This window comes from Scleropages formosus, chromosome 10 (genome assembly GCF_900964775.1).
Source record: "Scleropages formosus chromosome 10, fSclFor1.1, whole genome shotgun sequence".
Classification (NCBI taxonomy): Eukaryota; Metazoa; Chordata; class Actinopteri; order Osteoglossiformes; family Osteoglossidae; genus Scleropages; species Scleropages formosus.
This window is the reverse complement of record NC_041815.1, coordinates 16,812,320-16,836,151: the sequence shown is the minus strand read 5'-3', so window position 1 is coordinate 16,836,151 and position 23,832 is coordinate 16,812,320. Positions and strand designations below refer to the sequence as shown.

At 44.9% G+C, this 23,832-nt stretch overlaps 2 protein-coding genes across 2 annotated transcripts; both read left to right on the top strand.

The window, feature by feature from the left end:
• The first annotated feature begins 350 nt into the window (after positions 1-350).
• Positions 351-10,403, top strand: nrgnb (neurogranin (protein kinase C substrate, RC3) b). The gene is made up of 3 exons (XM_018742766.1): positions 351-562; positions 4,731-4,923; positions 9,182-10,403. The coding sequence occupies exons 1-3, from the start codon at positions 548-550 to the stop codon at positions 9,235-9,237; spliced, it is 264 nt and encodes an 87-aa protein (XP_018598282.1). The 5' UTR covers positions 351-547; the 3' UTR covers positions 9,238-10,403.
• Positions 10,404-15,062: 4,659 nt separating this feature from the next.
• On the top strand, positions 15,063-21,007 carry hepacama (hepatic and glial cell adhesion molecule a). Its single transcript, XM_018742763.2, has 7 exons — positions 15,063-15,289; positions 17,000-17,341; positions 18,152-18,433; positions 19,673-19,766; positions 20,237-20,304; positions 20,441-20,511; positions 20,622-21,007. Exons 1-7 carry the CDS (start codon positions 15,208-15,210, stop codon positions 20,931-20,933), a joined length of 1,251 nt encoding a protein of 416 aa, XP_018598279.1. The 5' UTR covers positions 15,063-15,207; the 3' UTR covers positions 20,934-21,007.
• The last annotated feature ends 2,825 nt before the right edge of the window (positions 21,008-23,832 follow it).

Below are 23,832 nucleotides of genomic sequence, written 5' to 3'. Positions count from 1 at the left end.
TTGACTAAGGGATCCTCATAGCTGCCTGGGATCAGACTGCGAACTTGCAGGAGCTCCTGTATCATGTACTGAACTGAGTGAGTGGTGCGACCAAAGCGTTAGAGACAAACAGCTGCTTTGGACGTTTTTACCTGCTGAAAAGTCCCAGTGAAATGTATTTCTTCAGGGCATTTACATAACGTCCAGTACAGATGCTGAACAGTGGAAATATTGAGATGAAAACTGAACTGTGCGCAGGCCAGGGAGCGACGCCTCTCCATCCAGCCCTCCTGCGCTGTGCGCTCTCTGCACCGCGCGCGCGCGCGTGTGTGTGTGAGAGTGTGTGAGAGAGAGAGAGAGAGAGAGAGCGTGGAGGGGCGGGGGCGCGAGCTTGTGAGGGGGAGGACGAGACGCGGTTCTATATATTTTTCCAGTTAAAGAAATGCTGTGTTGATAAAGATTTTTCCCGAATCACTACAGTCAGATCAGACCTTCTTGGTGTGTTAGAAACCCCGTTAGAAGATTTTCAACTTCAAGTCCCGTAGAGAGACCGATTCCACCTTCCAGTATGGACTGTCCGATTGTAAGTACCGAAATCACTCATGGAACTTGACAAAGAATTTATTTTTTGTCGAACATATCTGATTTTTAACATCTTGTTGTTATTGCCATTGATGTCTTTTACGTCAATATCTTGCAGTGATTTAGTTCATTTAACTAAGGGGGTTCAAGCTTCTGACTGCGTTGCCGTTGTCACTCTGGGCTCCGTTTAATTAAACTTCTCGTCTTGAAAATCGCTTTCCTCTGAGTTTGCATTAGCGCGCAAGATCACCGTTCTTTCATAAAATGGCACGCGCCGCTAACTTTGAAATTGAGAGGCGTGTTGTCAGGCTCGAGCTCGCTGAGCGCGCGACGTCTTCCCCGCTACCGTCGCGAGCCCCCGCGGAGCCGCTGTCGCTCAGCTGCACGTGCTGTTTGTTCGCGCGCTTCTGCGAACAGTCTGGCGACGTTTCGGTCTAACCGCCAGTTTTCAGTATTAATTAACAACACTCTCCCCTTTTTTTCGAAAAGTTAACGCTGCAGTGAGAAAGATATTTACCAGAAATATCGTATACGTATTTTTGTGACCGTTTGTAGTAGGTGGCGAGTCTATGGTCACCACCGAGCAGCAAGCCAAGGCGAATTAATTTTTATTTTATCTAGAAATACTGACGTTCTGTCAGATTATTCTGTAGAAATGCATAGTTGTATAAAAACGGGAAGAATTCATTAACAGCAGTCTATTGCAGTTACGAGGGCAAGCCAAAAAGTGTCCGCAAGATGTTATCGCCGATACTTTTTCTTTTGCTCCCGTAAAATAATGGTGGGTTTATCTGATAAAAAGTGTAAAATGGCATTCGTGCAAAGCAATTTCCAACGTATGCAGCAAGGTGTTTGCACTGTAGTAATTCAGGGTGAGTACTTTGGTCAGTCCATGGCCTTAACCACTATGCCACACTGCCACTCCTACTACGTAAGTTTATTTATGTGTAGGCTACATAGATTATCTGTTTTTATGCGAATGAAGCACACACAGGGAGTGACCTGATTCTCAGTCTTCTGGCACTTTCTCCAGGTACTGTAGAGTGACAATGACAAGCGACCGCTGGAGTGCCACCCTGGCCTGATTGCGTGGCGGCCCGTGGGGGCGTGCAGGGCACCTCCCAAGGAGGCTGTGCTTGGAAGATGCCTTTTCTTGTTCTGGAGCCCAGAGCATCAGATTTAGCATTTTCAGTAAGATGTGCCTCTGCCAAAACATGTATCCGCCTGCTGCCGTTAGATATGGGGAGTTTGGGCGTCATATTCAGCAGTAAGAAAAAAGGACTTTTCTTTGCCTGCTTCGATGGTGGGCGGTCACACTCCCACATGACGGCTTGACAGGGGACACACAGCGCCGACGAGCAAAGCCAACATGATAGCTTCCCTTTGTGTTAGCGTGGCAGGCACCTCTTCTGCCAAAGTGAGAGCTCTGTCTGCCTTTGCTTACGTAAGAGACGTGGGATTCGGGGGCACCGCCGGATTATTTATTTATGTATTCCTTTAATTCTTTATTTATTTTTGGAAGGGTGTTAAGTATGGCGTTGTCGTCTCGTAACTGTTCGTGACGACTGGAAGCAAACTCGGGAAAAACTGCGCCGGCTTCGTCCAGCCCGCTCCCACAGGACTGTCCACGCGTGGCTCCTGCACTCCTGGGAGTCGATGCGCAGCACGATGGTCTCAGTGGACAGAAGGCCTGTTTGTGGGGCATGTACACATGGCCTGGAACACAGTGCCTTCATGCACTGTCCTTTGGGCTCCTTTTTTTTTTATATTTGTTTTCCCCACAGTTTCGGACAAGTTTCACATGAGACGAATGATGAGCAGGATGTGACTCTGACTCTGTCGGTTCCCCGCTGAGGTTTTGCTCACACGCTTTTTCCTCATTCTTCTCATCTTTGTGTCTGTAGTTACAGAGACACATGTACCAAACACATTAATATTTCTACCCTGTGCTCTTAGCAACACTAATATATCGTACCAGTCCTGACACTTTAAGTCAACTTGGCATCAGCTAAATTAATCAGTATGGAAAAAGCATCATCATCAGCAAAGGCTAAATGTAATAATAAGAATATGTAAAGGTTTCTGCCGTGTTAAAAGTACGGAAATTGGGTCTACATAGTGAACATGGGGTGTTCTAACAACCTTTCTTCAGGTATGCATTTTTTTAGTTTATTTACTTACTAGCTTAACAGAACTGATTACAAATGCATAGAAACAAAAACAGTCAGCAAAATCAGCAAAACGCAAGTACATTAGATTAGTACTATTGAGGTTACAGTATCATGTTTCACTAAGAAATTCTAAGAAGGTGGCTATGTCTTATATGGCAAGTAGTGCTGTTGTCTCACAGCACCTGGGTGGTGCAAGAGGACATGGGTTCAGTCCCCGCTCAGTCTGTGTGGAGTTTGCATGTTCTCCCTGTGTCTGTGTGGGTTTCCTCCGGGTGCTCTGGCTTCTTCCCACAGTCCAAAGACATACTGTTCAGGTTCCCCCATAGTGTGTGAGTGACAGAGAGAGTGTGTTCCACTGATGTATGGATGAGTGACCCATTGTAAGTAGTGTATCTAGCAGTGTAAGTTACCATGGTGAATAAGGTGTGTGGGCTGATGACACTACATCGTGTTCATTGGAAGTTGCTTTGGAGAAAAGCGTCTGCTACATAAATAAATGTAAATGTCTTTCAGAATTTCATTTACAGGCAGGTCAGATGTTAATTTCTGCAGTGGGAGAAAGACCGCTTGAGTCAGCCACATTTATGGAGGGAGTTACTCCAGTGTTTCAGGTTGTTTCTACCAGAGTGACATAGCCTGGTGGTCATGCATAAAGCTTCTGACTCCCTTGCCCCTGTGTTGTACAAGGGAACACAGCTGTACAAAGTGGTGCCGCATGTGCCGCACCCCCTCTATGGAGCACTACATGGGCATCTCACTTTCTGCACAAGAGCTTGATTCTTGCTATAAAGCAATGTCGCTGAGGGCCTGCCGGAGGCTCTGAGCTTTTGGCGTTTCCGTCAGCACCTGTGCAGTTCCAGCAAAGTAGATGGGAGGAAACTTTGGAAGGAAATATCTCCTGAGGGTCCTGGCTAACACCCGCCACAGAGACTGCATCACTAATTCTGCCCCAAATGTGTATTGTGGGAAAGTCTTTGGAGGGGTCAGGTGCTAAAACAGAGTGTTGTAAATAGAGGCAGCCCTCTTTCTCTCACATGCTCGGTTTTTAATTGTGGTGATTGTCTGTTTTTATGTACAACCTTCTTTCTGTGCCAATACATGTTGTGCAGTGTTTTGATTGAAGAGATAATATGTACCTTACATAATGTAATGTCCATAATAACATCCTACATCCCTTATGCTCGAAACCATTATAAAAAACAAAAACAAGCTACAGTATTCTTTTTTTCCCATTTTTAACCACATGTTTATACTTGTTTAAAGAATGGACAAATATAATTAAAATGAGGAGAGCTGAAAATCTTTGTTAAATGTTTTGATTTAGTAAGCTGAAACAAATTTGCATGGGTACACAGTAGCTAAGTCATTGCCATGGCAACTGCAAAAGGCAAATTATTTCAAAGCCTCATTTCTTTGATATAATTGCCTTCATTCTAATAAAACACCAGATTTTGTAGCTTCTTCTCCCATTGCATGACCCATTTGGTGCTCACAGTGCAAGGTAGACAATTGTCCCTAAGCTAAGTTCTTTGATGAGTTAAAATTAACCTCTGTGTTTGTTGCACTTAAGATGCTTCATTAAGAAACTTTCATAAACAGATTGTTCTGGTAAATCGAACAGAATGTTGTCACCATTTCCTCCAGGAATGGTAATGTGTGTCTGTCCCCTGTTTTATACATGTCTGTCTGCCATCACTGTTTAGTACCTGCTTACCACACCACCTGGGCTCTTCCTTTTCACCATTGTGTGTGTTTTGAGTGTTGCCTTCAGTACCAGTTTTTCTTCCATTTTCCACCACTGTTCTGTTTTTTCCCCCACAAATCTAGTGTACTTCCTGCTGTTCTTGTTCTACTTTCTTTTGGCCTTTTCCATGTGTTGGACATTAGCCACGGGCTCCTGCTCCCTGCTTCTTTTCGAACCCATTCGGCCTCCTGTTGGTCACCATCACTTTCCTGTCGGTCACTGCCATGTACTTGCTGTTTCCTGCGCTCTCCCAGGAGGAGTGCAACCAGCCCCAGGAGGAGGACATCATGGATATCCCCCTGGATGATCCTGAGGCCAACAAAGCAGCCACCAAAATCCAGGCCGGCTTCCGAGGGCACATGACCCGGAAGAAGATGAAGGATGACAAGCCCAGGGAGGAGGTGAGCAGCAGCGGGGAACTCCTTAACGGCCGCCGGAGGGACTCAGGTCAGTTGTTCTTTGCACCAAACTCTGGCTCCAGCATCGACACCCCACCACCCGTTCAAATGGAGCAGTGATCATTCATTCCAGATCGCAGTCATACCGTCCGTTCATTCCGTGCTGCGTTTAAACCACAGCTCACCTTCCTCATCTGCACGTGAGTATATGACTGATCACAGACCGGATGCACGTCTCTACCAAAAGCATGAATCAAAAAGACAGTAGCTGTATCATGCCAATGTACACTTGTTACCTGCAGTGTATCTCAAGATGTGGTATGCTGCAGGACAACAAGGAAATGAAGGACAATTAGAACAAGGCAGGGTGGATGCTGAAACCAGTACTGGAACACATCAGTGTTCCTGTCCTAAACTGACATGTAATTCAGATGTGAAGACTTTTGTGTTCTACACCAAGTAGTCAGTTCACCTCTTAAGAGACCACTTTTTTCTGTCGTGACAAATGCATTTTTAATGTATTTGATGTATGATTTGAAAGATTTTTCATCTGAATCTGAGCACTTTAAGTGTTACCATTTGCAGTATTATCATTAGTCTACGTCGGCTGAACCCCAGGGACAATCAAGACTTAATGATCTGCAGTCCTGAGAGAGAAATTGCCTGTAACTGGCAGTGCTATTACTTCTGTTCTGCGTCCGCACTTCATCAGTCTCAGGGCTGAAGTTCCCTGAGCTCAGTCACATAGAAAAAGATGTTAAAACATCATGTCCCATACATTTAATCCCAGAACATATTGTGTTTTGCAACTTAACAACCTAATAAAATGGTGGCAATAAAAAAATCAACTGACAAAGAGACGGCTGAGATTTTTCAGCAGCCTGTCTTCCCCACTGCCGCTGTCATGCGGGTCGCAGTGAAGCATGTCTGTGTTGAGCAGTTGCACTATTAAATGCAGCCCAAGTGAGTTCCCTACGTGTTCCTGGGGAGCCGCAGGGCCTGAGAGAATGCAGCTGTGTCCCGTTCATAGGACTGACACTCACACTGCATTGTTGCTTTACTTGCATCTCAGGAACACTGAGTATAACCTCAGTTCGCTGTTGTTGCGTTACATTCACCCTCATTGGATTCATGCACAATAAGGTTAATTTTCCAGATCCAAACACTATGGAACGCTTCCCCCAACACATGTTCAGTACCAGTCAGAAGTTTTGCTAAACGTAGGTAATATTTGTGTGACAAGAACTGGACTGGAGTGGAAGCAACACAACACACAAGTGTCCTGCATCTCTGGGAACTGCTGCAGAAGAGCTAGGAAGACATTTTGGCAAATCTTTTGATAAAACTCCTTCACCGAATGCCTCATGAAGAACATCTAGGTTTCAGTAAGCATACGCATGCTTTTGACTGATACTGTGTAAGTGGGCTTATTTTAAAAGATCTTGATTTTTCGATCTTAATCCTCTGGCAATGCCTAATATTTTCTTTTATTATTGTTTGTTTTATTTCCCTTCACACTTAAGCCTTTAAGCTTTGCCTGTAGTCTCTAAGATGTCCAGAACTGCCTATTAAAATAAAAATATTGTCTTAAACCATTGGCTACTACCAATTGTACAAAGTGGAATGTATTTAGTAAATATTCATGAACACGATAAACTTCCCATGTGAATAGCAAAACATGAGAGGGTGGAGTGATCCTGTGCTGCAGAGATCTGCAAAACAGCTTTTTTTTTTTTTTAAAAAAAAAAAAAAAGAGTCTGGAAAATAGATACATTAAACAGAAAAAGCATTTGTCTGGTCATCAGCCCCACTGTAGGTGTAACAGCTGCCTCAGTCTCAGCACATGGCTGTGTTGTCTAATGAAACAAATCAGTCATTGAGAGGCTGAAGAACCGAGAAATATACTGTGGTCTACACTGTGCACATTTCAGGTTCTCAAAGACCACTGTTGCCAGTCACTGGTTTTCCTCATAGCCTTTTTCATTTCGAGTGCAAAGTTTGCATCTACCGAGGGAGCTGGTCCCTCTTCTGTGCTTTTCTCAAATACCAACCCGGGTACTCGTTCTGGGGAGATGATTCCCTTCCTGTGGCGCCGTGAACTTAGCGCTGCTACTGCACATTGAACATGCTGTGAAAACATCATCTGATTCTATACGTGATTCCAGGGTACTGAAGTCAAAACAAGCCGCCTCGGTCTTCCAGCATGGGTCAATAAATTACTGCCTAGCTGACAGTATGCTGGGAAAGCCATAAATGGAAATGTGCTGATCATTTGCGACAGCGCCTTTATCTCAGAGTCGTACACAGCAGAGGTATAGTTATACTTGTCAACACTGACTCGCAGCAGATGAGAAGTATTATGAATATAGGCCCATACCAGATGAGGCAGCCAGCGCAATGTGACAAAGGCTTGATGATGACTAACACTGTTACATTATTTAGTTGCGAAGCAGATGCTTTTTTCCAAGTGACTTGCATAACTTGCCTTTTCACTTTCATGAATTCCTCTAACTGGAATATTTTTTTTAATTTACTAAGGCAACTTAGAATGGAATACTTTGGAGTGCAACTGCCAGGACCTTCCTTGCTTCCTTAACCACTGCACTGCCTGCTAGCATATTGCCATGGCAAGCAGTACAAGGCAGCAATTCTCTGCATGTTAACTCCACTGCAGGGCACCATCTATCCTCTGGGAGTGTTATGTACTATGCTGCCATCCATCTCAGCAGGAGTCCATGGCACCTTGTCCTCAAACCAACAGGAACCTACCCATGCCTCCAGGAGCAGCTTTAACTGGGCCTTAACCATACATGCCAACACCTTGTTGCTAGGCAATCATGCAGATGGCATGTGGTGTATCAGACAGTGGACCACATGAGAAAAACGCTTGTTCCTGCCATGTCTGCATCTTTTAGGATGCCAAGTTTCAGTGTCATGCAAGAGCTTCTAATGACATCATGATTTTCATCAGGTATCCAGTATTGCTTGTTGGCAACATTCATATTACGCCACTGCTTCAATTTTCGTGTACAATCTGTTTGCCTACAAGTCTTATTCTACAGGTACATGTGATGAACTTGAGAAGCATCTTTGTTTTTTTTCCTAAGAACAATTTCAACACTCACGTAAGTCTTGAGAGCTCTGTTTGTGCCAGGACCAAAACCTGTTATCTGGGTTACCAATGTCACATAATAATCATCGAATGTCTCTCCACTCTGGAACTGTTCTCCAGAGAGGTGCTGCAAAAGAACATTTAAACACAGTGTTACAAAGCTGACTCACGTGCAGTTCTCCACAGATCCTAGCAACATTTGGTGAATTCAGTGAAAATATACGCATATCAAGCTTGATTTCCTAAATACTGTACATTCAAGAGATAACACTTTGCATTAGGCGTAGCAAATTCAATTTTCTTGTGGTGCCAGTGGTGTGAACACCAGGTGGGCTTAAAAGAAAGATGTTATCTGCTCTGTGCTCCTTCCTGTAACCAGGAAGATGATGGAGTTTAAAGTCACAGCTCCAATGGACAATTTGCTCAGTATACTTCGTGGCATTCAGTGTAAAACCGCAGAAGGAAATGGCCCAATTTGACCAGGATGGAAGATCATTGAAGTTCAAGTTCTGACCCCCAGCAGAAAGTAGGACGGGAGTAGAACATGTACTCCCAGTTGCATATTGGGGCCTCATCGTCACCTAACCTGGATTTGAGTCCTCTGTTTGGATTGGGCAGTGCCTTACACCCCACCCCTGGGAAAGGCAAGCCATCAGCAGCCCAATTTAGGCCTCCCCTTAGCAACACCAACCTAGTTCCTGGTTGCTAAGCATCTTTGGAACATAGGTGTTATTTTTAGCTCCAGGTGCATCTACAGGAATATGACAAGGTAAAATTAATGTTCTCTGTATAAGACATGTTCCAGGAAAAGTCTCCTCTTCTCTGGAAAGTTTCTTCAGGGTGTGAGGGCCCTGTCTGCTGATGCTGAAGGAAGAGTGCAGCTCCCTGGATTTCTCTGCCTGCTACTGTATGTGGCGTGCACTTGAGCTCACTCCGCCCTTCCCCAGCCTCCACCGAAGCAGCTGCAAAAGATACCTTAAAAAACCAAGAAGAAAAAGCACGTCATTTTGTACTTTTAATTATTTTAGCATCATCGTACATATTCAGTCCCTTTAAACTGGCATACTAAATTTTGTGGGACCCTAGCCATGGTCGCACCAGGTGAGGTGCTGTACAGCACCTATTGCGGATAAAGGAGTGAAGAAGTGTCCGCACATGTGGCTTACCCCTTGTTTCTTTGTCCTTTGGGTTTCAGGAGCAGCAGGATCTGAAGAAGTAGAAGGAGATGACACGTCGTCCCCGGAGCAGTGAGGTCCCCGAGCCCCCCAAAGCCCATCCCCTGCAATAACCACACCTTTCATCCAAAAATTATCTTTCCATGTAAGAAGCAAAAACTTTACTGTAGAAATGGGTTATGGGTTTTGTTTTTGGTTATCGAACTCTGTCACACTTTCCTGCTTCCTGTCCAGTGTGGGTACATGTCTATGAGTTGTAAAAATTGTGTTTTATAGCATGAATGTTTCATATCTTGGTTGGTGCGCTCAAGTAACCAAGTCCAGAGTCCAGAATACAGAAGTAGGCTTTTTGGAGAATAACGGCTAATAATATTAGAAGGGATCAGCAAAGTCAGATGAATGTGTTAATTGTTTTGCGTGATGCTGCTTTGTTGTTTTGAGTCATACATGCATTCAAACCTGTACCTAAATCTAAACCTTCTCTGATTATTATTTTTTGTTGTTGTTGTGCAGTCTTATCCAAGTAGAAGGATTGATATTATCACATTTTACATAAATAAAATGAAAACACAAAATGTTTGTATAGCAGTTCCATCGAAAAAATCCCATGTAAATGATTTTGCGGAATGAAGTGACATGTTTTTCCTCACTGGAACGAGTGAACAGGTTTGCCACCATCCAGGCAATTCATAGGAGCGCAGCTGTTTTGTTTTTTCTCATAATTAGCTATTGTCTCAGAATGATTGTTTTTGCCCTGTTTTTTTTTTTTTTTTTAAATCTAATCAGTTTTCTGACCTCTTTGTGCTGTTGTTTTGTTTTGTATAAAGAGAGAGTGGCTCTCAAGGGTCAAAATCAACAGCTACTCAAAATTCTCACACAGCTTTCTGATTGCTGCATATGGTAACACGAGTAATTGTTTACCACCATGTTCTGTATTCTTTTCTGTGTAGGCTATTGATTTCCCAGACTTCCAGAACTCAAGCATGCAATATTTAAGATGTTTCTGTTGAATAATTTCTTACATTTTTGTGGGTGCAAGGAAAGTGCATTTTGTATGTAATCATGGACGTCAGTTTTACCTTTACCTTGAAGCAGATGGGTGAGATTACAAATGTGTCAAAAGCGTTTTAGATGACAAGTTGGCATGCTGCATGTTCAACATGAATGGTCTCTTGCCTGCTGCATTCCACAAAGGAGTAACACCTGTTTGAAGTTAATAAATAAACAGTGTTGGCCAGTTTACCTGGTTCTTCTTTTCTGTCTTAATACAGAAACAAAAGTGGTTCCATACAAATTCAGCGGAAATGTCCTGCGTTCGCAGGCGGGTGCGGTGACGCAGCGGACTTGGCTGGGACCTGCTCTCTGGTGGGTCTGGGGTTTGAGTCCTGCTTGGGGTGTCTTGCAACAGACTGGCATCCCGTCCTGGGTGTGTCCCTTCCCCCTCTAGCCTTGCGCCCTGTCATCCTGGGTTAGGCTCCGGTTTGCCGCGACCCTGCTCGGGATAAGTGATTTCAGACAGTGTGTGTGTGTGTGTGTGTGTGTTCTAGCTGGGAGAAACTCTCCTCGTGGTAGCTGTGGTTCATGCTTTCATCAGTGTTGTTATAAATAAATACAAGCAAGAAGCATCTGGGAAGCATGCACATTATCCCTTGAAAAAGTCCTCAATGGCTTGTTCACTTTGTGTGAAATACATAACAGCTGAGGGGGTTGTGTGAGCGAGCATAAGTAATATTAGCAGAGATGTGAAAGATGCACGCTTCTTTGTCATCAGTTTGTACAGTCACTTCCACACCTTTGGCTCCTGTGAGAATTCGCGGTGAAATATCCCGCTTCACCCAGCGACTCGCACGGACATCGCTGACTAATCCATCATTCCAAGATCTCGACCGCTCTTAGGAAGACAGAGAGCCTGTCAAGAGCTCCGTTTCTAGCTAAGGTTCACATGCCCCCCACTCGCCACCCATCACCCCACAGCAATGTTACTCACCATCATCCTTTCCTCAGTCGCATTTGTGGGGCTGAGCAGGGGGTGCAGGGGGGAGGGGATCTTGCTGAAAGCAAGCGGTCAAAGCAATATAAAGAACCAAATAATGCACTGAAACGCAAACATCGCACTGGTCTCGAAGCTGATTATCTGGTAGCACAGCTCCTTTCTGTTTCTCGACTCCTGCCGTCAGCCTCTGTCCGGAGCGAGAACTGGGGCATCGCCTGTGCTTCACACGGTGAAGGGCAGTAAAGTGGCCTTTTTACAGTCAGCATCTGGGTAGCTTTCACCTTCCTCATTAGCAAGTGATGATCCTGTTAACGTCTTGAAGATCATAATTATCAACCAATATCTAGCTTTGACCAAGGCAGCTTAAAGGTCATGTTTGTTTGCTACGGTACTTACAATATTTTTACCTATTTATACTGCTAGGCAATTTTTACTGCGATATTTCAGGGAGTGGCAGGTGCGATGGCGCAGTGGCGTAGTGGGTTCGATCCGATCCTGCTCTCTGGTAGGTTTGGCCTTTGAGTCCCGCTTGGGGTGCCTTGTGTCAGGCTCGCTTCCCGTCCTGGGTGTGTCCCCTCCCCCTCCAGCCTTACGTCCTGTGTTGCCGGGTTAGGCTCCAGCTCCCCGCGTGTGTGTGTGTGTGTGTGTGTGTGTGTGTGTGTGTATTTCAGGGAGAGTACCTTAAACAAGGGTACTACAGCGGGAGCAGCAAATGATTCCAACTCCTGTTCCTCCATTGCCGAGTAGCAGCTCTAACCACCACGCCACCTGCTGCCCATCTTTGGAAAGCATTAACTTGTCCCGACACTTAAAACCGGCTTCTATGGACTCCATCTAAAGTATTTAGCGGTGAAATTTGGGCTGTGTTTTAATTACAGAGAACAAACCGCAGTGAGACTGGAGCGCGTGGTAATTACCTTCAGTCGTTTTCCCCTTGAACGGCATCACTCCACCAGTCGGCAGCTCATACGTCACAAACGCAGTTCGTCAGGGCCTCTAAATCATGGCTGCGCACACACACACACACACACACACACACACACACACACACACTGGTGACATTGTTCTGCTGCCTGACTCAAGTGTGATTTACTTTGACTCTGTTCCCACATCGGGGTTCGCTGCTGAAACGGCGACGGTGCTGCGCACAGCTTTTGGCAGGACACGTCTAGTTAGGTACACAGCAGGCCCGGGGTGTGGTATCGCCTTCCATAACCGTCTCCCGCACCACCTGCACGCTCAGGAGCGATTTCTGCGGAGCCTCAAGGAAGGATGCGCTCGCACGGGCGCTGGTGAGAGGCGAGGGCTGTGCCGGTTGACAGAGAGAGTGTTGCTGAAGCACTTTTTCAGCAGCTCTGATACGGGTCCTGGAGGACAGGGAGCAGGATTTGAGCTGATTAGGACTCATCGGACGTACCGCCCTCGCAGCGCGGCTCCCACGCGCGCCTGCCCGTCGAGTCTCAGCTCGGCGCGTGGATGCGGATGCCGTCGCCGGCTCGCGGCGAGGAGACTTTTCTATTGGATTTTCCCGAGTTTCCCATGGCAACGCGGCAACGAGCGGCGTGTGTGGCTGCGCTCGCCTCGGCACGCCGCTGCTCCTGGGCGGCACCTGTGTGTACGGCAAAGGCCGTCTGTCTCGAAACCTATTTCTAAACATCCTCGGGGATATTCTGAGTGTCGCGGAATAACTGCAAGTATAGCTAATTAACAGTAAGGGATTTCCCTTTGTTGCGGTCTTTTTCGGAGCCTTTTGATCCAGGCCCCCGTGTGTAACAGATACATAAGGATTTAGATGCATTTTACCATTTTTCTCCAAAGCGACTTCCAATGAGCTCTGTGTCTATGGAAGCATCCGTATCCGCAAGACCCCATCCTTGCTGTTTCTATACGGTGGGAAGAAACAAAGTAACTCTACTTAAGAATCACATGTCTGCAACTATGTCTTTCTTTCTCCTAACGTCACGCACAAATTGTGTTTTCTGTGAGATGTACGTCGCTTTGGAGAAAAGCGTCCGTTAAATGAATAAATGTAAATGTAGCGTTATGAGCCCACACACCTTATTTACCAAGGTGACTTACACCGCTGCATACACTATTTACAATGGGTCACTCATCCACGCTCATCCTCCCTGTGCTTGTATGTCGCTTTGAAAACCCTAAATGCATGGAGGTAAGTACGGCTGTCGATGTAGTAGAGTCTCAAGGGAGGCCCAAATGAACACCAGGGGGCACCTGAGTCCTCAGACGTTTCCTTCATCTTTGGAAGCCCTTTCTCCACCCAATGATCCCATCCTTGTTTCCACATTGCAAGTTGATTTGATCCATTTCTTTTTTAATTCTTCTTCCAATAACTGTCAATAAGGTAAATACTCTGTTTTTCTCACACCTGTCAAAACTCGAAGCAGAAGTCTCAAAATTTTCAATTTTCTCTAAATTTTGTATCAGTGAAGAAGTCTAGGGCATCTCAGCTCATTATATACAGTGACTTGATACCATCATATGTATTTGATTAATGTTTCTGACTCGCATATTAACACAGCATTTACTAATCTGCTATTGTAAAGTCAAAGTGAAGTTCCAGATAAGGTCATTTTCCTGAACACATCCGAGCATCTGAGCTTCTTCCCTGTGCATGTGAACCAGGTGAGGTGTGACTGGGTCAGAAGCTGCTCTACAGCAGCTGCTCCTATACTGGTTTGTTGTGGATCATCGCTGACAGTCTGACAGCTCCCAGAGCTGCCCTCTCTGCGCCTTTACCCTCTACTCGTTAGAATAAACAAATTATTGGTCATTTAAATAAACGGTGCCATTTAAAAGTACGCGAACCCTATATGGATAGTCATCATTCTTGTGTATAATATTAAAATAAAAGTATAAACTAAATAAATGGTTATGATTTACACACTGAAGGGGGTGTGGGGGCACGCTGGCGTGGCAGGTTCAGCCAGTGCCTGCCGTGTGGGAGGCGTGGGGTTCGAGCGCTGCTTGGGGTGCCTTGCAATGGACTGGTGTCCTGTCCTGGGTGTGCCCTGTGTTGCCAGGTAAGGCTCCGGTTCACCGTGACCCTGCTTGGGATGAGTAGATGTTGGCATTGACCCCCAATGATCACCACACACCTATTATGGTAGATGAGAAATAACCATTTTGTGGTAAAACACAACGGGTTCACATACGTTGAAGCAGCACCGTATGAACATATGATGAGTACCTTAGACCGCTTTCGCCACGAGCTCTGTTGAAAAACGCTTTTCAGTAAAATATCGTGCGCAGTTCCGCCGCGTAGGCAGGCGATCAGGTCTAGACGGGCGCGCGCGAGATTGTTGGCAAGGATTCGCGAAGTGAGTAGATGCCCTCACGTTGAATGTTACCCGGTGACTTTTGCCGGGACACGAAACTGTTAACGGAAGCGGTGAAAAGAAACACGCTCTTTTCAGCCCCTTTCCTTTTTGCATTCGAGACCCTCCCCCAGCCAGCCGCGCTCTCAGCAACACGAGAAACTTCTCTCCAGCGGAGCCCTTCCAAGCCGGTTTTGTTTCACCAGTAGGAGCTTTGGCAGAGCTGCGCTCGTGTTTATTGAGTTCTTGTCACCCTTATGTAACCTGTTCTGTTTGACACACTTTGCACAGTGCTGCAGATGAGCAGATCGGGTCAGAGTTTCTTCGTGAGCGAAATCACGTGGCGGCTTGGTTTTCCTAGGGGTCGGAAGCGTCCGCGGAAGCCTGGGACGCGGCAGCGGCGGCGATGACCGCGTATGGAATTGAGGCCCGACGGCGGGGGGTCCGGATACAGTCAAAGGGGTCAAATAAACACGTCTTTGTCTCCGCAGCAAGAGCAAGATGTTGGGGGGAGAGAGTGGGCGTGGGGTGTGCCAGACCCACACACACACACGCACACACACACATACACAGCGGCACAAGCATAGAGTCGCACAGTATTCCCTGTGCATGCTGGGCCGAGCCCAGCCTGGCAGAGGGACTGCGCTGACTGTCAGGGACACGCCGCTAAAGCCGTCATGCTGACTGCGTGGGAGAGAAACCCACCACCAAACCCAAGATGAGGGCACACAGGATAGCTCCTTTCAGCGCGCCAGTCTCTCCCACACTTTGGCAAATCATCCTTATTTTCTCCATCTCAGGTAGGAGAAAACTGCACAACGTTTCTTACCTGAAGTTCACTTCTACTTTTTTTTTGTCATTTAAAAATGCAGCATTTTTGACATGTGAAAAGTGTACGTGTGTGTGTGTGTGTGTGTGTGTGTGTGTCTACGTAATACATAGTAACAATATAGTTATAGCTATAGTCGTTTTATATTTACTGTATTGCTTCTAATTAAACAGTATGTTACCTTCCTCAGAAAAATTTCCATTTCAAATAATAAATCACTACAGTTTATGTTTTTTTGCCGTGTTACTCTTTTGGGGGGCAAAATAACTTCCTTCAGTAACAGGCGTTGGTGAAATGTGAACTTTTGTGTAAAAGGAAATCTGTGTTTACTTCATTTTACTGGATACATTAAATCATTCACAATTGCTCGTGTGCACAGTTGTAATTAAAACAGGAACATTTTTTCAGATTCGGTGGAAGAGAAATATTTAAAGCAGCTCAAAATGAAATGTGTGACACTTCCTAAGATGCATATCAAATGTCACTTCATAAGAACTGTGAAAATCCTACACAGTCAATACTTCAGTTGTAATTAGTGTTATGCGTGTTACATATGCAGCTCTGTTATCCTTTTCTGCCACTTTTTTCACTTAAAATACCTTCTTCAACATTTAAACGGTGCCCTCCTTTTTCAGTCGGTTCCATCTAAGGTTAGTCAGCATATCTGCATGGTACCTGTCCAGGGCATAGGGGTGTCTTTCGGCAGTCACGAGAGAGCAGAGATTTATTTCTGTATATCTGGGATAATGCAAAGTGTGCGTTTCACCTTTTGGGTTATGTCATTCAAGTTCATAAGATGGGAAGGTCTAAGTGGTGAAGAGAGATTAATACATTTTCGTGGTGGCCACTCACTCGTTTCCATATTATTGGTGGAGCAAAAAATATTGACTGGTCTTGGAGGACCAAAAAATAGCTCCAGTACACAGTTATAGTAGCGAGTTATACACAAATGTCTGCCGGGTTCACAACCACCCCCACACCACACCTATGATTTATTTGTTGAGCATAGCTTGCTTTGGTCATACAAGGGCAAGGGTACCTTAAGCATCCGGAAAGATCTGAAACACAAGTCATTGTTTTCCAAATTTTGCTGAGCCTGGGGAGACCAGCAAAGCTCTTTCAGAAAGACCTGGAAATAACTCTGGGGCACCATCCTACAGCCCTCTGGGTGGTCGGTGGGTACCGAGGTAGCTATGCAGCAGGTTTAGGTTATACAGTGCTCCATGCTGTTGGTGCTCCCGGATGTTTCTCCACCCCCAGTCCCCACAAAGACCATGTCACTTCGAGTGGCCTGCCTGGGAGAAAAGTGGTCCAACAGCTCTGCTTTTTGTCTGCTCATCCTGGCAACACGCTGAGAGGTAGAAGAGTTTCCATGACGACAGTGATGCCACGTGGTCCAGCCAGGGGAGTTTAGATGCCAGCAGCCCTTGGCACTGCCTGATGGCAATCCCACTAGAATCAGGCTTCCTAATGTTTTGGAACTGTAGAGCGTAGTCCCTACTGGATTCTTTCCATTGTGTCCTTCAGTTACATAATGAGGATTTCTTCATTAAGTCTTGGATTATATGAAGAGTTCAACTCCAGCAACGAAAGTTGCTTGTGGAAATAGCACCGGCTAAAATAATAATAATAATAATAATAATGCAGCTCACTCGGCTGTTTCCCCGCCGCCCATGTCCAGGTGGCGTCCTAGCGGTACACATCAGCAGTCCTGTTGCACTGGTCCGTGGTATACTGGGTGCGGAGGCCCTGCTCTTGGTCAACTATTCCAGTGCCAGTGATGGCCCACCAATCATCAAGTGGCAGTTAAAGAGGGACAAGTCTGTGACCGTGGTCCAGTCCATCGGTGCCGAGCTCATCGGAACGTTGCGGCCTGAGTACAGGGGCCGCATCCGGGTGTTTGACAACGGGACTCTGCTTCTCCATGGCCTGCGGATGGCAGACGAGGGCACCTATGAGGTGGAGATATCCATCACTGATGACGTATTCACTGGGGAGCACAGTGTCAATCTCACTGTGGATGGTAAGTGCACAGCATTATGGGGTCGAACAGGGTTCAGGATTTGTCACAGTAAAAAGCACATAGTTTACCTTTCAGAGAGATGATTACTTAGATGCACTTTCACAGAAAGCAATAGAACCTGTGAACTAATGTGTACACAGAAGAGAAATTCGGTGCAGCTTAGCTTGCTCCGTCGTGGCGGAACGACCTCCCCCTCTCACTCAGAACTGCTGAAACTCTGTCGACATTTAAAAACGGTCTGACAACTCACCTCCTCCAGATTCACTTCGCCCCGATCTCTTAAGTTCGTGTAAGGTACTGTATATATGTTCATGCACCATAACTTTAAGATCATGCCCAGATAAGCCTTTAAGCAGCTACTCCTGTGATGTACGTAAACGTTTGTATGTATCTCAAAAAAAAAATTATTAGGAAGGTCATCACGAATCGTCGATATTCTGAAAGTTTTACGCAGCTACCCGTGTGACGAACATTGGTCCGTATGGTGGTAAGAAACGCAGTAAATATACTTGAGAATCACACATCTGCAACTATGTCTCTCTTTCTCCTAATGTAATATACAAATTGTATTTCTATGAGATGCACGTCACTTTAGAGCACAGCGTCTGCTACATGAATAAATGCAAATGTAAACGTTAAGTTGTGTCATCTGATGTGTTAAACAGTAGTATGTTACTGTCAAACTGTTAGACTATAAAAGAAGAGGAAAATATTCCTTTTATAAATAAACTACAGTATTCTGCAGCACTCTGTTTGAAATCTGTGTTTTGTGATGTTCACCCAACTGATCAAAACACTCCACGCCCCCAGAGCCCGTGTCCAGACCTCGAGTGCAGATGGAGGCTCACACCGTTCTGGAGCTTACCGAGCGGTTCACCCTGAACTGTTCCCACGATAACGGAACCAGGACCACCTACAGCTGGATGAAAGGCGGAAAGCCGCTGGCAAACGATTCACGCCTACTGCTGTCGCATGACCAGAAGAGTTTGACCATGGCGCGAGTGCTGATGGAAGATGACGGTGTCTACCTCTGCCTTGTGGAGAACCCCATCGGCAGTATGGGCAGCAGGCCTGTCAAGCTCACTGTCTACAGTAGGTGGATGGAAGCTTCTTGTCCGCATCCCGCCTGTTAATACCTTCAGCACAGGACGCAGCTTAAAGAGCAGCTTCACGACATCAGCTCTTGCAGCAGTTCGTGTTGGCTGAATTTAAAAAAAAAAAACTTTTTCACTAATAATATAGCGCAACATTTTTTGGGATTCATTTGCATCATGTCTTTTTGGAATTGTCTGCCTTTAATAATTTTCAAAAAAGGGAACCAAAAAGACTAGATCTATAATACCTTCACAAGCCACCAGACAATTCCCTTTAGGTTGTAGCAATAAGGGTTTCTGTTTCTATGCTTTGTCATGTCAATCTGGAATGTTTTCTCCATTTGGCTTTGGTGGCTTCATGTCCGTTCCGCGCCGCTCGGCTCTCTTGATGGGCAGCTTTCGCAGCCCGCATTACCGATCACCCACAGACACTGGAAACCTTTGTATTGGAACCGTTCTCAGCCAACCTGACTGTCTGTCACCATCAGAGCGGATGTGTTATTTATCACTTACCTGGCTACCGGGGCTGTATTCTCAGTGGCAACGGTTCCCTGATGTCAGGCCCGTCTGTGCTGTTTGGCTGTCTAACAGTGTCCAAGCATCAGTTAATCTCCTGAGCGCGCAGTAAACCGAGTCCTGCTTAAAGTTACAATGAAGGTACAAACATTGCTTCATGCCGAAAGAATCCTGTTCCAGCAGACACAGTGTCTCCTGCATCGACCCCAGCAGCCTGGAAAGAGTCACGGGCCGGTAAATCAAAGTAATCCCTGCACTCTATTATTGTTATGGTGAAAGAAGGGACGGGAAAGGCCAGCACAGCCCCGTACCTTCGTTCACACCCTCTGCCTCCTTACGACGACTGAAAGCACCTCTTCGCGAAGGCCGTACATCAACATAAGCAGTCGTCGCAATCGCGGAGACCGTATTTGTGCTTTCATTCACGAGGGTCTGATGCCAGAAGGGCTCCGATTTAGGGAGGTTTCCAACCTTTGCAGCCATTTTCCCTTACTTTGATTGCTGTTTCAGAAGAGCTCATAAACTCCAATATCTGTAGCCAAGTTATCAGGGTAGAGGAATATGTCAGCGTTGACCCCGAGCCCAAGACAAATTTCCTCCAGCTTCATTTTGGCACTTTCATTTTACTGGTGAGACGGTTCATGCAAGATTGAGCAGACGGTTGTTTTTTGAACAATACCGGCTTTGTAAGTTTCTGGGTAACACCTGCGTTTATTTTTAGGGCGAAGCTCTCTGTACATCATCCTCTGTACCGGTGGGATTTTCCTCCTTGTTACCCTGGTGATCGTGTGTGCCTGCTGGGAGCCTTCAGAAAAGTAAGAACTCCTCTGTGTTTCTTCTGCCCTGGGTTCCCAACGGGATGGCCTGCAGTCCCAGGGCTGCACAATAAATACCAACCCCTGACACCGAACAACAAGCCCATGGTCCGCAGACATAGGATAAGCCAATAAATATCCGGTGTACTGGAGCTCGGTTCACCTTTGCGGAAAACAAAAAGTGGGCAAGGTTGGAGCCATCTGTTCAAGAAGGTTGAAACTCACCATTAACTAGTACAATGGTTGCAAAAAATGAGTGAATTTTAATCTGTCTACTGACTGTTTTGATTTTTTTAAACTGATATTCTATACATTTTCAGTAGTTCATGCAGTAAATTTTAGGTCGCTCCCACCTTAGCGGGACATTTTTACTGAGTGAAAATCAACTGTGGGCTGCTTAAGATAAAACGAGTACTTGACAGACATGGAATAATGCCATTAAAATGCATTTTTAAATTATTTTGTTGTAGAAAAAAACATCAGTCTGTCAAGCATAACACCTTGAAGTATGTGGCTCAGAACCCAGCCAAGAATGAGGGTAAGAAATAAAAAAATAAAAATAATGCATCTATTCTGCACTGCTGTCGTTACCTGTGGAATAATCAACTCTCATCCATAAGATCGTGTAAACATATCGATACTTTTCCCGTCTGAAAACTTCTACTTTGTCACAGTTGATGTTGTACCCAAAACAATGGAACGAGAATACAGAAATCACATGTCTCTGACCACTCTGAAAGAACAGGTAAACACTTATTTATGCATGTTTGGCTCCCCATCTCATGTGACCGAAAGTACAGATCCATCCCGGGAGACCCTCAACATTCATTTTGTGCATGTTTTTTTTTGTCATAGGATGGTGAAGACTCCTCTCCTGACGTCTCGCTCAGCCCATCCGAAACAAACGGACCCACCGGCCACACCGGCCCTGTGCCACCAGCCCCCTGCTCCCCTGATGCCCTGACACCCTCAGTTCGCAGCTACCCCAGCTCCTCTGCCAGCTTCTTGCAACCGCGTGCCGTCAATCACTCCACCGAGTCCGTAGCATCCGTGCCACATGTGCGTAGTTCAATGCGCAAGCTCCGCCCCCCAGCAGCCTTTCCGGCAATGACTCTGCCGGCAGAGCCCGGTGCCTCTGTAGAGTCCAACGGTCAGAAGCAATCGTGACTGCTGGGTTTACCTTCAAATCCTCTTATGGCCATAAAAAACACCCCAGTAACCTCAGTTTTTCAATTTATATTGTAGTATGCAAGAATGTACAATTATATACATTATATATTATTATACACAACATATCGATATCTTAGTATGTTAATATTTATTACCATATATGCAATACATTAATATTGATATATGATATAAATAATCTATTTTTATATATAAACAATATATTTATATATACAGTATATTTACATAAAATAAATATATATATGCTTTGTTAGTTGGTGCATTATGTTTTTAGATAAATTCTGTATCATACACGGCTTTTTCTGAAAGTGAACAGTTTTGGTACATATTTGCAAAATAAATGCCACACAACCTTTAAATGCAGATTGTTCTGTATACTCATGTTAGGATGTTCTTGCTGCTGAGGAGCATTACTTCTGTTGTGTTGTGAGAGTGAGGATGAAGGTCTCTAAGACTTTAGTGTAGCTATTTCTCACACGTTACCTGGAAATGGGGTACTTTTCCTAAAGTATAAGATACCAATACAAAGTGCATATCACTGTTCTTTTAAGCAAATTATTGGCCTTTTGGCTCTTTGTGGTCAATTGTTTCACCTACATAGAGATGTAATATTTGTACAGCACAATTCTAATTATATCAGAAATGTACTGCCAAATACCAGTAGCATGACAGCTTCTTACTAACAGGGTAAATTGTTTAGAACACAAATAGTCATTCAGAAAATGTATATAGAAACATTTACTGGAAATAAACTTTTAGATTATCACACTTCTCTGTGTTTTTCTCTTAAACTTACTTTCATTTAGTCTTGTTTTTATCCCGTGAGGTTGGAAATCATTTAAGAGTATTATTGAAAAATAATACCTATATCTAGCCTAAGAAGAAAACGGTTGTTTATGACACATATTGATAGGAAGTGCGTCACTTTAAAATGTTATGTGTTAGTAAAGGTTAAGTGTTTAGTAAGAGATCAGCAGCAATTCAACCTGTTTTGGTCTCGAGTGACTGGAAGATGTCATGAGACCTTATTGCTCATTTCCCACCCGTCTGTTTAATTGTGACATGTCATTGTAAATGGACACTTCTTCAAATGCAATCCTGGAATTAGAGTAGAGAGCCCAAAATCCGTCAAACTTCAGTCGCATTTGGATTTTTAAATAATAGTCAAATTCTGCTGGAAGAAAAAGTGCTCTGTATGAAAATAAATGCTAGAGAGAATTATCCAGTGGTGTTTCTCACGTTTCGCTTACAAGCTTGCACTTAAAAAATTCTGAACATTTGGCATAACTGTGGCTGATTTTCTTCAAACCCCTCTGCCTTCGCATCCTTTTCAACTCATTTCACTCCTTAAATGGTATGATCTAAGAAGTTGTTTGCTTCTGATACGATGATCCTGAAAAGGGTAGAAGCAGAACATCTCAAGCTCCTTTGGATGGCTCTGATTAGTAGTTCAGCATTCGTTGTGGCAGCAGTAGCTCTTTCACTCCCCAGGAGGAACAGGGAACACAGTCCAAGGTCCACCTTCTCCTCCTTCCTCAGCAGCAAGCAGAACACTTCTTTTACTTGTGTCTTCATGCAGGAGAAGTGTGGAAACACTTGTCCAGCTGATGTCTATAATGATATTCCTTGGAATACTTGGATTCATCTGGCAGATTTAGGATGTCAAGGACTTCTCCCTAATGTTAGCCACTTTTTGGGCATTTTGTCGTGAATTGTTATCAATCATACAATAAAACAAAATAACCAAATAATTAAACTCAGGCTGATGTACTTGACTGAGCTCCGGTTGTAGTAAGTGAATTGCATGAAATGCAAAGAATGAAAAGCAACAGAGGAATTAATAGGGCTTTCCTTCCGAGCACCATCAGTTGCAAAACGATTCCGTGGTCTCTTCTGAGACCCCTCATGTATTTTCTCTTTACAGTTTGGTGGTTTCATTCAGTGGTTTTGCACACGGAGTTAATTTTATTCATTATTTGTACGATGTTTTTAAAGCTCACTGATGGCTTCGGCATTTATAAAATTGTACATAATGAAACTGTCCTATCAGTTTTGGCATTTACATAAAAACCTAGCATGTAATTTCAGTTTCAGATAAAGCTGAAAAGAGGTTTTGATGTGCAAAAATGCAGGGAGGGAAGCACCAGTGCACTAAGACAGACACTTATATGGCTCCTGAGGAAGACAGTTTTGAGTAAAGGACTTCCTTCACTCAAAGTGCAGATTAAACAGGGTAAATAATGCAGAGTGAGGAGCACAGGAGACTAAAGAATGTGCTGCAGGAGTTGGGTGCAGCTTTGACAGAGCTCAGGACAGCACCCAGGCAACAGAGGACTTCCATCACGACCTCAGTCTGGTGATCCGTTTCTCCGACAAAGCTCCGGCTGCTTCGTGTTTCATGCAGGAAGGTAGTTCCGCTATGTGGCATTTCGAGCAGCGAGACCTTCCCTGAGACCTGCTGCGTGAAGACCCTCAACGCGTGTGGCTTCTGTGAGAAATACCGGAAAGACGGTGGTGCTGCGGCTCTGCGCGTGAAGGTCTCAGCATACCTCTTTGTCATGTGTGAGTGTAGACACGACTTTGATTTTGGAAGCAGCCTCGCACCCGCACTTTTATATGATCGCAGTTATATGGCTGGGGAGTAACGTAATGACGCTAGAGGGACATGCACCTACTCAGTCTGTGTTTCACATTTGGAGCACCAGGATAGGCCGGGTCACAAACGGTCAAGAAGCTGTCATGTATGGCTAGATATCTGGTAATAGTGACCGGCAGCAGAGAGCGGAGAGTGTGGAGAAAAGAGAAAATTGTGAAGCACAAAAAGATGCAACCTAGTGGTCCCCTGGATGTGTCCGGACCCCTTCCAATACAGTTTTGG

What these genes read in the sequence shown, in the direction of transcription:
- nrgnb (XM_018742766.1), top strand. An exon ending in CGGCCGCCGGAGGGACTCAG is followed by an intron (nt 4,924 to 9,181) that starts GTCAGTTGTTCT and finishes TTTGGGTTTCAG; the next exon opens with GAGCAGCAGGATCTGAAGAA.
- hepacama (XM_018742763.2), top strand. Translation starts at nt 15,208, where the DNA reads ATGAGGGCACACAGGATAGCTCCTTTCAGCGCGCCAGTCTCTCCCACA. An exon ending in CCTTATTTTCTCCATCTCAG is followed by an intron (nt 15,290 to 16,999) that starts GTAGGAGAAAAC and finishes GCCCATGTCCAG; the next exon opens with GTGGCGTCCTAGCGGTACAC. An exon ending in TGTCAAGCTCACTGTCTACA is followed by an intron (nt 18,434 to 19,672) that starts GTAGGTGGATGG and finishes GTTTATTTTTAG; the next exon opens with GGCGAAGCTCTCTGTACATC.